We start from the raw sequence: 17,156 nt of genomic DNA, 5'->3' as shown, positions 1-17,156 counted from the left end.
TTGAATGGAACCTTCCGAGCCTGTTGTAAGAAGCTCTCCCGAGCCTCTTAAATGGCGACCTTCGAGCTTCTTGAAGGGAGGCTTCCGTTTCACTTGAAAGGAGGTTTTCGAGCCTTTTAAAAGAAGTCTTCCTAACTTTTTGCAAGTAGGCTTCCTTTTACAAGGTGGTTGAGCCTCCTGAAAGGAGATTCTGGATCTCTTGAAGGTAGGCTCCCGCACCTCTTGTTAAGATGCTTCTGAGCGTCTTGTAGAGAGACTTTCGAGCCTCTTGAATGGCGGCTTTCGATTCACTTAAAAGGAGGCTTCTTTGCATCATGAAATGATGCTTCTGAGCCTCTGGAAAGCATGCTTCTAAGCCTCTTGACCGAAGTATTCCGAGCTTATTGAAGGGAGGCTTCCGAGGCTCTTGAAAAGAGGCTTCCGATTCACTTTAAAGGAAGCTTTCGAGCCTCAAGGAGCCTCCAAGGCTTTTTGAAAGAAGGCTTCCGGCCTTCTTAAAAGGAAGCTTTCGAGCCTCTTTCAAGCTCCTTTTCTGAGCCTTTTGAAAATAACCTTCCAAGCCTTTTAAAAGATAGCTTCCAAGCTTTTTGTAAGAAGGCTTCCGACTTTCTTGAAAGAAGCCTTCCGACCTTTTTAAAATAAGGCTTCCGACCCTCTTAAAACGAGGCTTCCTGGTCTTTTGGAAGGAGACTTCCAAGCCTCTAGGAAGGAGGCTTCCGAGCCTCTGGAAAGGAGGCTTCCGAGCATCTTGAAAGGAGGCTTTTTTTTTGTTCTTTATTTGAGTGATTTTTCAACATATTGAAGAGTTCATCACTAATTGAAAGGAGGCTTCCAAGCCTCTTGAAAGTTGGTTTCCGAGCCTAGGAGCGTGACGTACTTTGTGAATGGCCCCCAAGCAACACCACTTGTTTCTCAGTGAGTAACAACAACTGTGGTGTGACTTACTAATGGTCTGAGTTATGCACTACACGTCGTAATTGGAACTCTTTTGTGACACAAAAAGCGCAAGAGGTGGAGTCTACTTGCAACATCTTGCGGCTACAATGAAAATAAAAACACAAAAACCAACCGGGAATCGAACCATGGACCTTGAGATTTGTAACCTTTCACTATAACCATCACAACATCAATTCTATTTGGAGATTCTGTTACAAGTGCACTACATAAACTACAAAGTCATTTGTAACTTCATTGTACCTTATACGGGACATACAGAGGACTGTCAAAAATAAAATACTGCTCAGATGAGCTCAAAGTGTTTTGCAACATATCAGATACATTGTCGTAACAGCAATGAACCGAAGAGTTATTAATATTGCAACTTATCTGTTTTGTTCCTGATATGAAACACATTGAATTCCAAATCACCCAAGAAGTCAGACGCGTGGCCTATTGCAACGCCACTTAAACGGAAATGAAACATTGTATGTTTCTGAAACTGGAAAGTGGCTTTAATGTGACTCGATGTATTTCCAGCGTCTTCAATGCAATTTATTAGGAACAAACAGCTATTTGAAAGATGTTGCGCGTGCAGGCTTCTGAACATCTTGAAAGGCGGCCTTCGAGCTGCTTGGAAGACGGCCTTCGAGAAGCGTAGAAGGATGCTTCTAATCCTTTTACAACGAAGCTTCTCTTACAAAAGGCTCCATGACTCTCAAACGGACACTTCCGAACCTTTAGAATCTAGATTTCAGTTCAAAAGCATATTCTCAACATTTTGTTTAGATCAGGTAGATTGCATTTGTTTGCTCTGTTGTACCGCAGCCCTTCATACGCTGTGCTGGTAGAGGAGGACAGGATTTAATTGGCTTTGATTTACTGATCGCCATGCATATTATGTACAAGACAAAGTTTTGAAATAAAAAAATACACAATCATCATAACTTTAATAATAAGTATCGATTGGAATTTAATGCATCCGCCATTATGCAGTTTTGTCCGAGGTACCCCCTAGGGCCAGCGAAGGTACCCCAGGGGTACATTGGGGTTGATCACCGGTGCTCTACGGACATGAAACATGGACAATGCTCGAGGAGAGCACTCGGGGTATTCGAGAGACGGGTGCTTAGGACCATCTTCGGCGGTGTGCAAGACGACGGTGTGTGTCGACGAAGAATGAACCACGAGCTCGCCCAGCTCTACGGTGAACCCAGCATCCAGAAGGTAGCTAAAGCCGGAAGGGCAGGACATGTTGCAAGAATTCCGGACAGCAACCCTGAAAAGATCGTGTTCGCTTCCGATCCGGCAGGTATGAGACGGAGTGGAGCACAGCGAGCAAGATGGGCAAACCAGGGCGCATTCGAGTATGGAGAGATACGGCCTCGAACCGTGTATTGTGGCATCAAATTGTTGATTCAGTGTTGTCTGTTTAGATGTAAACTAAATAAATGAAATATCACACACAGCGTTAAAATCTCTCAAACAGGAACTTAAAGGGCTGTTATACCCATAATTTGTCGAGTGCATGGGGACAGCGATGAATGAGGCGTGCCGCAGCCTGCGACTAGGAGCGATGAGTTGGGTTTCCGAGAGAAGAGACGAGCAATCGATGTATCCTTTGATTCGTGGACCGATAACCTTTTCAGTTTCAGCCACCTCCTTGATAACAATTCAAGATAAACCAGCTGACAGCGAGCAGGATAATCTGGTAAATTTGCAGGCTGATTCCACGGTAAGTTCCGAAGCGCAAAACGGATGAATGATTTTTGAATACTTTCATTACGAATAACTTGTGAAGTATGGTAAGGATCCCAAGACGAATGAATCCGAGAACTGCCCAAGTCTTGGCAGTTATTATAGAAATATGATCACTGAAACGCAGTCTAGAATCTATACGACTCCCAAGTCTTGGATAGACGACGCACGTCCCACCTCCATTCCAGCGATAGTAAAGGCGAAGGTAATTGAGGATAAACATCGTCAGAAAGTCAGACCGCATCGTGCTTTCGTGCTGTGCGGTTCTTTCTCTCTTTGCGGAAGGATGTTTTTAATACTACCCGAAGCTATTTTAATTTCAACGGTGCTTCTTAGCGCTATTTGTACCCACTGATCCCGTTACGATCTTTGCAAGGACCCGTGCCTTCGTTTTACGTTGGACCCGTTTGCGGAAGTAAAATTCCGACAAGCGGTGGTAATCCTGCAGGGACACCGTTCTAGGAAAAAACCTCTTAGAAGGTCACGTCTCCACGCTCAGCCATGAGCATTAATAAAAACAAGAGGAAGGGGGAGTCTCTGAATTCTCCACTTCCTTCAAAGAAACAAGGTTTCAAGACCGTCCTGCCTAAGCGCGGAAAAAATAGAAGGAAGCTGGAGAATTCAGATATTCCTTCTAACTATAATATCGGAAATAATTCTTCTCCAATCGAACTGAGCAATCAGTTCGATTTGATTAATGATGAAATTGAGCAAATCGAATATACCTCTAGCCCAGGTGATTCGATTAATGCGAAAAAGCAAAGGATTCCGCCAATTGTGGTATCTGTTGCCGAGTTTACTGGCTTCCGGAATGAGATTTTGAGTAACCTTCAGGGGATCAAGGTTTCATTTCAGATTGCTAGGAAGGGTGACTGCCGCGTTTTGCCGGGATCCTTTGACGATCGCAAACGTCTTCTTCAGTATTTAACTGAGAAGCGCCATAAATTCTTCACATACGACGACAAAACTGAGCGATTGTTCAAAGTCGTCTTGAAAGGTCTCCCCAGTGATGATAAATCACTGGATGAGATTAAAATTAAAATTTCTCAATTACTTGGATTTTCACCAGTCCAAGTAATTAAGATGAAAAAGAAATCCCACTCTGGTACTTCCCAGAGGGGCATTTCTCAAGAATTTTATTTAGTTCATTTTAACAAAAGTGAACTAAATAATATGAAAAGTTTAGAAAAGGCCTGTATTTTGTCTCATGTCCGTGTTACATGGGAACATTTCCGCAGGCCTGGGGGAAATTTCCAAAACCCCACCCAGTGCCGTAAGTGCCAAAAGTGGGGTCATGGAACCAAACATTGTCACATGGATGCTAAATGCATGATTTGTGGTGGAACCTCTCACGTCAAGGACGCATGTCCTGTGAGAGAAGATTCTAATAAATTTAAATGTGCAAATTGTGAGGGCAATCATAAATCCAATTTCTGGGAATGCCCTTCACGCAAAAAAGTTTTGAATTCTCGTGCAAAATTGATGACGGGAAATTCCAATTCCAATTCCAATTCCCAGATTCGACGGGTAGAAATTTTTCAAACGCTCAAATTTCGAAACCAGTTACCGGTCGAGCAATTCATACCCACCACAATTCACAAACAAATTTTGCCGCTCGTCAACGGGTAGCAAGCACTTCAGTAAATTCCAATTTTTCCAATGTACCTACGTATGCAAACATCGCTGCTGGTAGACAAAATTTCTCTTCTCAAAATGAGGTTTATACCCATGTCCCAACGGAAAATAATGGTCATGTTGCCGATTCAGGTAGCATGACTGCTTCCGATTTTGATTTTTAAACTGAACAATTGCATCACATGATTGATGCAATGTTCAAAGCAAATACCATACCAGAAGCTGTTCAGGTTGGTATAAAGTACACACAAAAAATTGTTATCGGACTCCGTTTTAATGGATCTAAATAATTGTGTGAAAGTTCTAAATTGGAATGCCCGCTCTCTAAAGGGTAAGGAAGATGAATTATTCAACTTCCTTTCAGTTCATAATGTGCATATTGCCATTATAACTGAAACGTATTTAAAACCAGGACTCTCCATTAAAAGAGATCCAAATTATTTTATCTACAGAAATGATCGTCTTGACAGCGCCTGTGGTGGGGTCGCCATCGTCATTAATAGACGTATCAAACATAAATTATTTTCTTCGTTTGAAACCAAAGTTTATGAAACCTTGGGAGTTTCTGTTGAAACAAATTTTGGTCAATTTTCCTTCATTGCAGCCTATTTGCCTTTTCAATGCAATGGGCAGCAAAAGAATTTGTTGAAAGCTGATCTTCAAATTCTGACTCGCAACAAATCAAATTTCTTCGTAATTGGTGACTTCAATGCCAAACACCGTTCATGGAATAATGCTCAAAGCAATTCCAATGGTAAAATTTTATTTGAAGATTGTTCTGCGAGATATTATACTATTCAATATCCCAATGGACCAACTTGTTTTTCTTCCAGTCGAAATCCTTCTACAATTGATTTAGTTTTAACGGATTCAAGTCAGCTGTGTGGCCAATTGGTAACTCATGCTGACTTTGACTCTGATCACCTTCCTGTGACATTTGAAATCTCACAAGAAGCCATTTACAATCCAATCAGCTCTACTTTTAATTATCATAGATCTGATTGGGATTTGTATAAAACATATATCGATAGGAATTTGATGTTAATATTCCTTTGGATACCAAAAGTGATATTGACAATGCGCTCGTATCTTTGACAAATTTAATTGTCGAAGCCAGAGGCATTGCAATTCCTAAATGTGAAATTAAATTCAACTCCATTATTATTGACGACGATCTTCAGCTACTGATCCGTCTTAAAAATGTGAGGCGAAGGCAATACCAAAGAACTCGCGATCCCGCGTTGAAAGTTATTTGGCGAGATTTGCAAAATGAAATTAAAAAACGTTTCGCTATTCTGAGAAATACCAACTTTGAGAATAATGTCTCGAAGTTGGATCCCAGTTCCTCAATCCCAGATCCCAGTTAAAAAACCTCAAAAGCCAATTCCAGCGCTTAAAGAGGGAAATAAAATTTTATTATCAAATGGCGAAAAGGCTCAAAAACTTGCTCAGCAGTTCGAGAGTGCCCATAATTTTAGTCTAGGTCTCACTAGTCCAATTGAGGATCAGGTTACACGGAGCTTCGAAGACATTCTCAATCAAGAGAATGTTTTTGACCCTTCGTTGGGAACCAATTTGGATGAAGTGAGATCTATTACTAGAAAATTTAAAAATATGAAAGCCCCGGGTGATGATGGTATTTTCTACATACTTATCAAAAAACTTTCTGAGAGCTCTTTATCCTTTTTGGTTAATTTATTTAACAAATGTTTTCAATTGGCATACTTCCCAGATAAATGGAAAAACGCCAAAGTTGTTCCAATTTTGAAGCCGGACAAAAATCCAGCTGAGGCTTCTAGTTATCGCCCAATCAGTTTGCTTTCTTCGATAAGCAAACTGTTTGAAAAGAATATTTTAAATAGAATGATGGTTCATATTAATGACAATTCTATTTTTGCTGATGAGCAATTTGGTTTTCGCCATGGGCATTCAACCACTCATCAGTTATTAAGAGTTACGAACTTAATTCGGCTCAACAAATCTGAAGGATATTCGACTGGAGTTGCTCTTCTTGATATAGAGAAAGCATTTGACAGTGTTTGGCATGAAGGTTTGATTGTAAAATTGATGAATTTTAATTTTCCTCTGTACATTATTAAACTGATCCAAAATTATTTATCAGATCGCTCACTGCAGGTAAACTATCAGAATTCTAAATCTGATAGATTACCTGTAAGGGCTAGTGTCCCCAAGGCAGCATACTGGGGCCCATTTTGTATAACATTTTACTTCTGACTTACCTGATTTACCACCAGGGTGTCAAAATCTTTGTTCGCAGATGACACAGGTCTCTCAGCCAAAGGGCGTAGCCTTCGTGTCATTTGTAGTAGATTGCAAAAAAGTTTGGATATTTTCTCCACTTACTTGCAAAAATGGAAAATTTCCCCGAATGCTTCCAAAACTCAGCTTATAATTTTCCCACATAAGCCGAGAGCTTCTTATTTGAAACCTTCTAGCAGACATATTGTCACTATGAATGGGGTTCCAATTAATTGGTCTAGCGAAGCTAAATATTAAGGACTTCTGCTGGATCAAAAATTAACTTTTAAAAATCACATTGAAGGCCTTCAAGCCAAATGTAACAAATATATTAAGTGCCTATATCCACTTATAAACAGAAAATCAAAACTTTGTCTTAAGAACAAACTTTTGATTTACAAACAAATTTTTAGACCTGCCATGTTGTATGCTGTGCCAATATGGACTAGTTGCTGCAATACCAGAAAGAAGGCACTTCAGAGGATTCAAAATAAAATTCTGAAAATGATTCTGAAGTTGCCTCCGTGGTATAGTACCAATGAACTTCATAGAATTTCTAATATTGAGACATTGCAACAAATGTCCAACAAAATAATTTCCAATTTTAGACAAAAATCGTTGCAATCTTCTATTGCAACGATTAACTCCTTGTACCCTTAGTATAAAATAGGTTAAGATTAGTTTAAGTAGAAAACATTGTAATTCCTACATGGTTCAATTCAACCAGAGGAAAAATTCTAACTGCCAGAGGCAATTGAAATGTATTAATAATAACTAAAAATGTAACATAGCAAATAAGGATGATAGTGTTAAGAAAACACGGAACACCTAGTCTAAGAGATGAATGCATGTATTAGATAATTAGCAAATAAAATTAATTAAAAAAAAAAAAAAAAAAAAAAAATCGTCAGAAAGTGATAACCTTGCATTTCTCAATGTTCTTAATGTTAACGCAGGATTCCATACTCATCGCACCAACGCAAAATTTCAAATGTCCGTCAGCAGACTAAAAATGATTTGATCAATATGAAGATTTTGAGATCATCAGCATACAGTAGTTTTGCAGAGGAGAGTCTAAGACACAGGTCGTTTATGTAGAGTACAAATATTAACGGCCCCAGCACACTACCTTGTGGGACATTCAAAGGAATGTTGATGGATTCAGATCGGGAAGAGTTTGTTTCAACGTAAGCTGTTCTGCCGGTCAGGTATGATAAAATCCAGCTCACTATCCAGTCTGGAAGGCCCATGTGTCGCAACTTATTCACGGCATGACGATGTGGCACGCAGACAAACGCTTTTGAAAAATCAAAATAAATCGAAACCACTTGATTCGATTCGATGAAGCCGTTTGACTTCACAAAATCGATTAGAGTAACATAGTAGGATGGTCGTGGTCGAGCGACATGGAACAAAACCATGCTGGTGTTCCGATATAACATTTTTAGTTGCAGATAAAATGACTTTGTGGATCATAGATTCCAGGACTTTACCAAGACAATGAAAATTCCGCAGTAGTTTTCAACATTCCGCATACTACCTGATTTGTGAACTAGGATCATTTTTGCAGTTTTCCATAATTCCGGAAATGTATAGTCTTTTATCGATTGTTGTATAGTTATAAACCAAAATACATTTTTGCTAAAACGTTCCGCAATGTAATCCACACACGATAATATACGAAATAATACGAAGATAAAGCGATCATTCATCGTACGATCTAGCGAGAACGGTGAGTCTCTATCTAGCCACGATCATAGAAGGTCACATTGTATTGCCTTAAGTTAAATATAATTAATACCAAGTGAAGTTATATCGTCTTTCACTTCATGATAAAATTGGCGACGAGTAAATCGTTAATGTAGTCGCTACGGTACGCAAACGCGAAATTGTCGGAAACCATCGATCACGTGAACTGTCGTTCAATGGTGGCCGTCGAACAGCGCTACTAGTTAGATCGATGGAACAGTGAAACATGTGAACGACGCCATTGTATAAGTTGTCGAGTAGACGCCCGCCGCCATCGCATCGATGGCCGATGATGATGCTAAAATTATCAATCCAGCCAAGCTCGTTCTACCTCCATTGTCTGCACCGCTACTTCAAGACACCACCTCATCGAAATCTGCGGCCCAACACTCATCTCAGCAAGTCGGCTTGACTGGTCAAATAGAAGTCTTCTTACCTGGTGAGGATTTTTCGCTGTATGAGGAAAGACTCAACCACTTTTGTGTCCTGAATAACATCACCGATAATAGGAAAGTGTCATGTCTACACGGAAACAAATGCAGACCCACAATCATGAATAAAAAATCATGAAATCATGAATTATGCCACACAGCAAAAAATAATTAAATTTAAACGACATGTAATGTGTCGCCAATCTATTTTTACATTGATTGGATTAGGTATTTTATTGAAATCTACATTTAAATCAATGCACATAATTAGAGCACGAATAAGCATTAGATATTACATTAAATTTCACTCGAATTTCACCCAAAGTGCATGACACTTTCGTTGCTATAAAATTCAATAAAAATGTATGTGGAAGTAAATTATTAAACCTGTATTTTTCAATCGACGTGTAAAATTATAGCAACACAGTTTGAAAAAAAAATATGGCCGATCTTCAGTTTTTCATCTCATGCAAAAGGTTTGCATAGTAAGTGCGTCGCTGCAAATGGCCGAAGAAATTGTTTGTAAGTTCTGTGCTTCGCATTTCAACGATGTTGAAAGATATATTTACCATTCGCGAGTGCATAAGTGCCAAAAAATATTCGAGTGCGTTATCTCGGAATGCGGTTTACGGTGCAAATCCTTCGACGCGTACAAAAAACATTTGCGTCAGCGGCACCAATATGTGAAAGTCAAGCGCATTTTCCGGTGCTCTGTTGTGTCGTGTGATTGCGTGGAATACAGTGTGAAAACGATGGCCAAACACTTGGCGAAGCACCTCAATGCTGGTCAACCAACATTTTGTCCATTCGGGTGCTGGACAAAAAAACCTTTTGTCACTGTTAACAGCATGCGCATTCACAACATGTACTTCCATCGTAATGGGAACGTACAGGCAGAATGCGGTGAACAAAGGGATTCTGAAGATCTTGCCGGAAGACCCTTGGATCCAATTCCTGAACATGAAGAATGCGTTGATCCTCCGCCGGAAATCGTCAAGAATGAACTAGCAGTCGGAGGATCGGAGTCGGAGGAGTTTGATTGGGGCAGCGGGACCATACATATTTTCGGAACATTGTTTTAAAGCTGTTGTCACAAAAACATGTTACGCAAACAGCAATCCAGGAAGTGGTCACAGCGTTGGGGGAAGCCGCTGCAGTGCAAAATACTTATGTGGCCAACAGTTGTGTCTTAGTGGGAAACGAAATGGAAGATGAAATTGACAGGGAACTTAAAGAGCGATTCGTGAGCGGTGTATCCCAAAAACTACGTAGCATTGATATTTTCAATGTCATGTTCGGGACAAGAGGATTGTTCAGGTCACCTTACATGCGTCAGAAATTCTATCAAGAGCACTATAACTTTGTTCCTTCAGTTCAAATTTCATTGCAAAAGGATAATGAACATAAGGATGCTTTCTATTATTATGTCCCAATACTAGAAACACTTCGAGCAATGTTAAATGATACGAGCATTTACAAAGCTGTGTTTCAGGATAAACTGAAAGTACCCGGATACTTGACGGATTATGACGATGGGTTGAAATTCAAAAATAGCGAGTTTTTACTCATAAAACTTTAAATATTTTTTTGTACCAGGATGCTGCAGAAATAGTTGTGAATGCCATTGGTAATGCAACTTCTCGGTACAAACTATTGTGCGTGTATATGGTTCTAGGCAATATTGATCCATATTTGCGTTGTAAAACCGAAAATGTACAGCTTGTCCTTCTGTGTAAAAATAAGGATTTTTCATTTTTTGGGGGCGACTGTATATTTCGTCGACTTGTGGAGGACATCAAAATATTGGAGGAAGACGGTATTATTATACATGGTGGTGGTATCCCTGAAACTGTGCGAGGGTCAATATTCACGACCATGAATGATAATCTTGGTGCCCATCAAATTGGTGGACTCGTAGAGAACTTTTCCACGAGTTCTCATTTTTGCCGTACCTGTTATGTCCAACAAACCATCTCATTTATTACGAAACGCTTAGAGTACACTATTTAAACACTCACCCAAACTAATTCAGCAAAATGTAGTCAAGTAACTACTGTCCCAATGTAGGTTTTTCATTATAGCACCCAAATGAGTGCTATAATGAATATTATGCAACCCATTTGAGTTGCATAATGGTCCTTAAAGCATCCATTCTGTTGGTATGGAAAAGTAGGCCGTTTTATCACTCAAATGACAACTGTAAACCAGGTATTATGATCAGGAATTGCAAAAAATTTATTTTTGTCTGCCTCATGATAATGAATACTATTTTTTCAAGGATCGTAGAGCAATGTACATCTGTTTTGGTCAATTATGCAGTAGCATCCTCAGTCAGTCAAAGGTTTCTAGCTTAGCTAAGATACATATATTGTTGGTCCTTTGTGTATTGGATTTAGTAATTGAAAACTTAACAATGTTCGAAAAAAATAATTTTACTCTTTCATTTCAAACAGGACCAATAATGATGAATTCGATGGTAGACCAATCGGTACATCCGGTTGTGACAGTTCCTCAAATCGTATCAGTCGTTTCGGAAGTTGATCATCAACCATGTGATGTGCAAATAATGTCAAGTGACAGTCGGCTTTCAAGCGCCCCTCCAGAGGAGTTAGCGTCAATCTTCGACGATGGCGAGAAAGGCCTCACTGAAGAGATTATCGAATATGTCGCTGGATCCATGCCATCTCCTTCCGAAGGATGCGAAGAAGCTGAACAAAGCAAAGTAAACATTGAAAGTCAGTCAAACACAGCCAGTATGGAAATGTTATATCCGAGTGAGCAGAATCAAGATGAATCAAATCAACCGAATGGCACTACATCAACCAGCAATGTTGAAAATGAATCTCCGAATATCAGTCCCAAACGCAACTCCTCCGAAGGTGCGCTGCTTACAAAATGCACAAAGAAACAAGCATCCACGGAGATGAAATTTCGGTGTTTCGATATCAATTGGAGCAAAATCAGTGACCACCTTCTGGATCGTTTGCGAGCCCTACAAGAATTTAAAAAATCCAATCCAGGTGTATTTATACCCGCAGCGATACGTATCACCAAGACAGAACTAACGACATTGATAAACACCGTGGTAGAACAGCTTCGAATTATCGATACGAGAATCAGAGCCGATACTATGGAAACAGTCGCACGTTAAATTCTTGAAAAGTTCCCGGCATTCGATTACACTGACGACGATGGGTTTGGAGGCGGCCAAGGTTACATCGAGCTGAAATACAAAATGATTAATCGGAACAACTATTTAAACCGGTTCAGAAATTCTCAGCCACATCAAACACTTATTAATTCAATGAGTCTAAAGAAGAAGCGGAACGAACGAGCAGGAACTCTGAGTGAATACTGGGCGAAATCTGCCAACCAGTGTGATAAGGTTGATCAAGCAAAATTGGTTAGAGATGAACCGAACTTGCTTTCAAACGAATTTCTGCTCCTATCACAACCTTACGTTCGGTTCAGGCTTGATGAGAAAATTAATACAGCCATCATGTTGAAACAACTGCCGGTTCTACGACGACGTCTCCTTCTGAATTTCCATTTCAATCAGGCTACCGGAGTGAACGTTACAGAATTTCGTAAATATTTTGCATCGAAGAGGGAAAAAATCATCCGGTACTCACATGCTGTCAAATCCAATAAGAATCTGACAGAAGCATCAACCCAATATGGTAAAAGAAAGGTGTGGAGGAAGTGGAGGCCTAATAGTATTAGTAATGCGAAAAACATAACGAAATTGGAGGGGAAGTGAGTGACGTCACATGGTCTCAACTTCTTGAACCAAGAATAAGAAAACTACTTTTTCCAATATTTCTTGCTACTGACGAAGCAAAAATATATTTTATAGAAAAAATAAGAACAGCTTCAGCAAGAATAACATTACTACACGAAAGTATAATTACTCGAATTATCCGGATTTCTATTCGCAAAAAGCACTTCTTTTATGCTCTGCGTAGTACAGAGGGTTGAATAAGAAAGGCTAAAAACTGCACTGTATGTTTTAACACTATTTTTCGGCAATGTACCTATCGGCATAATCAGAGGGCGCTCAATGTTCCAAAAAAAATAATCCTCAATTATCCGGAATACCCGCATTTTCCTGAAATAGTTAATAAATGAATGAACTATGAACTAATTAAAGAATGAACTATGCTCACCACGAAATATTTTTTCTTGTTATTGTTAGAATAACAAAATACTGGTTACTCCTAGATACGACGATAAGCCGCGTTGACGCTAGGAGGGGAAGTTGAAGAAAAATTAATAACAACCTCTGTGACGTAGGCCGTCGTCATGTGACTAAGAGGTTGCTAAGACGCAATGGAAACGACGCACTACTACATGCAAACTGCCGTGTAATACACTAAATGATCTCCTCACCTTTCTTTTATCATATTGGCATCAACCGACTTTGAAATACTGGAATTTCTTTGTTTGCTTGTAGGAGAGAACTTCGAAGATTTCCTGATCAAGAAGGAAGTGAGTATACCTTCATATAGTAAAGTTTAGCGAATTATTTTTGATTAATTGTTTTTAGATTGGTACACGTATTGATGACATATTTATTGGCAGTCCAGGCCCAATTATGGTATCTGTTGGTAAGTTTTTTATAAAGCTACATATCCGAACCAATATTTCAGAAGGGCGAAACTGCTTTTGTAAACAAGTGCTTCTCGCGTCTCTGGTGGGTTAATTTGTGCTCACCCACGCAATCCAGCACCATTTAATGAAAGAAGAGATTTTGCTGCTTTCACCAGTGGTGTTGGATTGCGTGAGTGGGCTCAAATTAACTCACCAGCTACGTGAGAAGCTCTTGTTTACAAAAGCAGCTACGCCCTTTTGAAATGTTGGTGCCGATATTTTTGTCATGCACTACTTATTCAGACTGCAGGCATTATCACTTAATAAAGAGTTTCTAGTAGGGTGGTTCAAAAAATCGATTTTGCTCCACAGTGCTCTTCTGATTCTTTACCATGTTCTGAGTGTCCTCTAAAACATTGAGCTCATTTGGATTAAAACTGATTTAGCACAAGCCGTTCCAAGTTTGCATGCAAATTAGTATGGAGAAATTTATTTTTTCATTGTACTGTTAATGACGTTTCCCCATTAAGCGCAGGTTTAAAGAAAACCTACATAGCTAAAAGGGATACTCAACAGCTTCCACCCAACGAAAACCGCATGTTGATTAATCGTCCCAATAATTAGTAATCGATTTTAAGACAAGTTGCGAATCTTTAGTCATGATCGTTAAACTTTTTTGAGAGCATCACTGAAATGTGCAATGCAACATAGTAGCCTGAATTTGTGTGTGCTATCTTTCGCGCCACAAGCAGCAATGTTACCTGTTGAGGAATGACGCAATTAGCTCCAGAAAACCACGGTATAGATTAAATTTGATTACTAATTATTGGAACGATTAATTAAGATGCGGTTTTCGAACAGTGGAATCTTTTGAGTATTTCTTCTAGCTATATAGGTTTTCTTCTAACCTGCGCTTAATGACGAAGCGTCATTATCAGTATAATGATAAAATAAATTTCCTCATACTAAATTGCATGCAAAATTGAAACGGCTTGTGCTAAATCAGTTTAAATCCAAATGAGCTCAAATTTTCAAAGGACATTAAGAACATGATAAAGAATCAGAAGAGCGCTGTGGAGCAAAACGATTTTTTGAACCACCCGAAGTGAATAGGTTATTGAGGTTAATGGATATTAGATATAAAAATATTGGAACAGTTGGGAATTTTATAAATTAATGTTGAAGAAAAGAAAAAAAAGTAGCATAGTGTGCTAGAAGAAGATATTACTTTTTTTTCGTGTAGTGCAATCATTTGCGATTAATCTTCAAATGCTACAGCACGTACAATATTCATGAAGTATGTACCGTTGTGTTTGTGGCATGCAATCACTGACAATTCTCCTGTTAACAGCATTTTTTGTTACATAATAGTTCTATTTATTGAGGCGACCTGAACTTACTTTTATTTGGAGCGACTTGCTTGAGTTTGCTGCAAACAGAAAACTATCAATTTATTTCAAGCTCCTCTCATGTCTGAATTTACAAATTCGAGAGGTAAAGGAACAATGCGTTAGATTGTAAGAGACAGCGAAATCGTTCATGGCAAAGTATGCGACAACGATTTTGAAATTTCCGTATAATTTTCAAAACGAAATTTAATTAAAAAGTAGATAGTAAATGCAAAGTGCGTAAAAATGAAAAGCTAAAGTCAGAACACCTTATTCCACAATATATATTTTTTTCGTAGAATGAACCTAAAATATAGCTTTTCATTTTCTTGCCCTTTGCATTGAATTTTTATTTAAATTTCGTTTTGATAATATTTATAATAATTTTTTGATAATAACCGTATACCTACTTTGGTATAAACGATTTTGTTGTTTCTCACCATTGCATATTTTTTCCTTTTACCTATCGAATTCGTCCATTTTTATAAATGCAAACACGAATTTGAAAATATTTGCAATCTACTTCGAACTACAATTGAATAGGGCTAAAACAATGATGATACGACTACAAACTTTTACTATCTTTTTATTCTACTGATAAATAGTGCACATTGTTCTAACACATTTTTATTTTATGTTTTCAGACATAGGTAATGAAAGATCCGTATTCTACATCTACGCTAACGAAACGCGATTGACTGAGGGCGCAGTTGATATAATTACTGCTATGGAAGATATTTTCACTATACACTTTGTTCATAATTTTATGTACACTAAAGTCTCGTCGAAGTTCATGGAACTTATTCAGGAATACTTCCTGAAGATAATAACTATGGCGGCATCAAAATCGAACGCTAGCCGCGTAGGCCAGAGACAGCGTTCAGTCAGAAAAGTGATTGCTGCCTTATCAAATTTCGAAGTTACCAATCCACCAGACACAGATGCTTGATTTACCACTATTGAAAGGTGTTCAAACCGCTTACGATGGATACAAGAATAACTAATAAATAAATATAACTTCTCTGCATTGAACACTTTGTTTTGGCGTAGGACTTACGTCTCTCTTTACTATACCGGGTGTCATTTCAAAATATTCAAATCGACCGCGTTACGCTATGTTGAAAGATTTTAAACGTTAATAGCGTTCGTCTCAGTGGACGAATTTCCGATTTCAAGTATGCCTTCCATGTCCGTCCATGCTTGATAAGACCCGAAAAACTTGTTTCAATAGGCATGAAACTGTTTTCAATGAAAAACATTGAGATCAAGGGAACCTATAAATATGGGTACCGCATAATTCTTGCATTATTCCATTACCACGTTCTGATTGGTGCAGACACCAGCGAATGAGCAGCCGCTGGGTCTGCCGAGAAGCCATAAAATAGCGCAACGCGATTTTTTCCTTTCATTCTGACCGGGACAAGCGAAGCAACCGCATCATCGATTGAACATCACTCACACCTTTTAGCAGGGAATGAAGTCTGCACCGACCGCTTTTCTGGCTCGACACCATCGAAGCTATCATCATCAGCCGAAACCTAGCCAGTACATCATCAGTCCACCCTACAGACCCGACAAAGCAGCAATGCTGAGCAGATACCGGCAGCAGCAGCAGCAGAGTCGAGCCGAGACCGGCCGGCATCGGTGCTGAGCGGAGACAGGCTGAAAAAAAGCCAAATGATGCAGCATGTATGTCCAAAAAACAAACGGTTCTTCAGAGAGCCAATAATAGAGATCAATATCAATGCTTTCAATACCCTTCGGGATAGAAATTGTACTTGGGTGCCAAATCCAATATTCTAGAGATAAAATTTTATGCGTGATTTTCATAAATAGCGTCAAAACTAACAGTGGATAATTTTTCTGATTTAACCGCGAAGTGGGCGAAGGACTTCGCTTGACCATGCCTTTAAAGATTCATAAGATGTCCAAATCTTTCACATAATCTTATTTGGATAAAAAAAACACCGATAACAGCTCAAACATTAATAAACTCTCAATCGATTTTTCATCAAATGTTGGATTTTTTGGCATTGATAAAAAAATATGTAGATAAACATTGTTTGATACTGACCGCACACAAAGCGAACGTGACTGAATGATCGTCCCATGTTACCAATTCTAAATCTTATCACCCGAAATCCCATGTCCGAGTGTTTCCTTCCTTCTACTACTAACAATGTTGTCTCAGAAAAGAACACGTAGGGACACGGCAGGTATTTCCGTCCATCGTCGTAGGGGCTAAAACCAACGAAAGCAACGTACATTTGTTAGAACTCCACTATAGCAGAACGTTTCTCCTGAGCCTACGATTTGGTACGTATGAGTTTTACAAAAAAGCGTCTCTTTTATTGGTTTTCGAGACTATGACGAACAGACGAAAATACCTGCCGTGTCCCTACTTCCCACC

General features: G+C 39.0%; 1 protein-coding gene and 1 long non-coding RNA gene across 2 annotated transcripts in view; both read left to right on the top strand.

Annotated features, from left to right (window-relative positions):
• The window catches only part of LOC134225454 (uncharacterized), a 565,870-nt gene extending 558,378 nt beyond the window's left edge, over positions 1-7,492 (top strand). Inside the window, exon 2 of the long non-coding RNA XR_009983248.1 lies at positions 7,197-7,492. This is a non-coding gene — a long non-coding RNA (uncharacterized LOC134225454). The remainder of the gene's footprint in view (positions 1-7,196) is intronic.
• A 3,732-nt stretch (positions 7,493-11,224) lies between these two features.
• Positions 11,225-15,765, top strand: LOC134220979 (uncharacterized). The gene is given in 4 exon segments (XM_062700150.1): positions 11,225-12,431; positions 13,175-13,256; positions 13,315-13,375; positions 15,391-15,765. Coding segments are annotated over 4 exon segments (1,650 nt in total). The 5' UTR covers positions 11,225-11,229; the 3' UTR covers positions 15,696-15,765.
• The last annotated feature ends 1,391 nt before the right edge of the window (positions 15,766-17,156 follow it).

Source organism: Armigeres subalbatus, chromosome 3 (genome assembly GCF_024139115.2).
Source record: "Armigeres subalbatus isolate Guangzhou_Male chromosome 3, GZ_Asu_2, whole genome shotgun sequence".
Classification (NCBI taxonomy): Eukaryota; Metazoa; Arthropoda; class Insecta; order Diptera; family Culicidae; genus Armigeres; species Armigeres subalbatus.
This window is presented reverse-complemented; position numbering and strand designations above follow the sequence as displayed.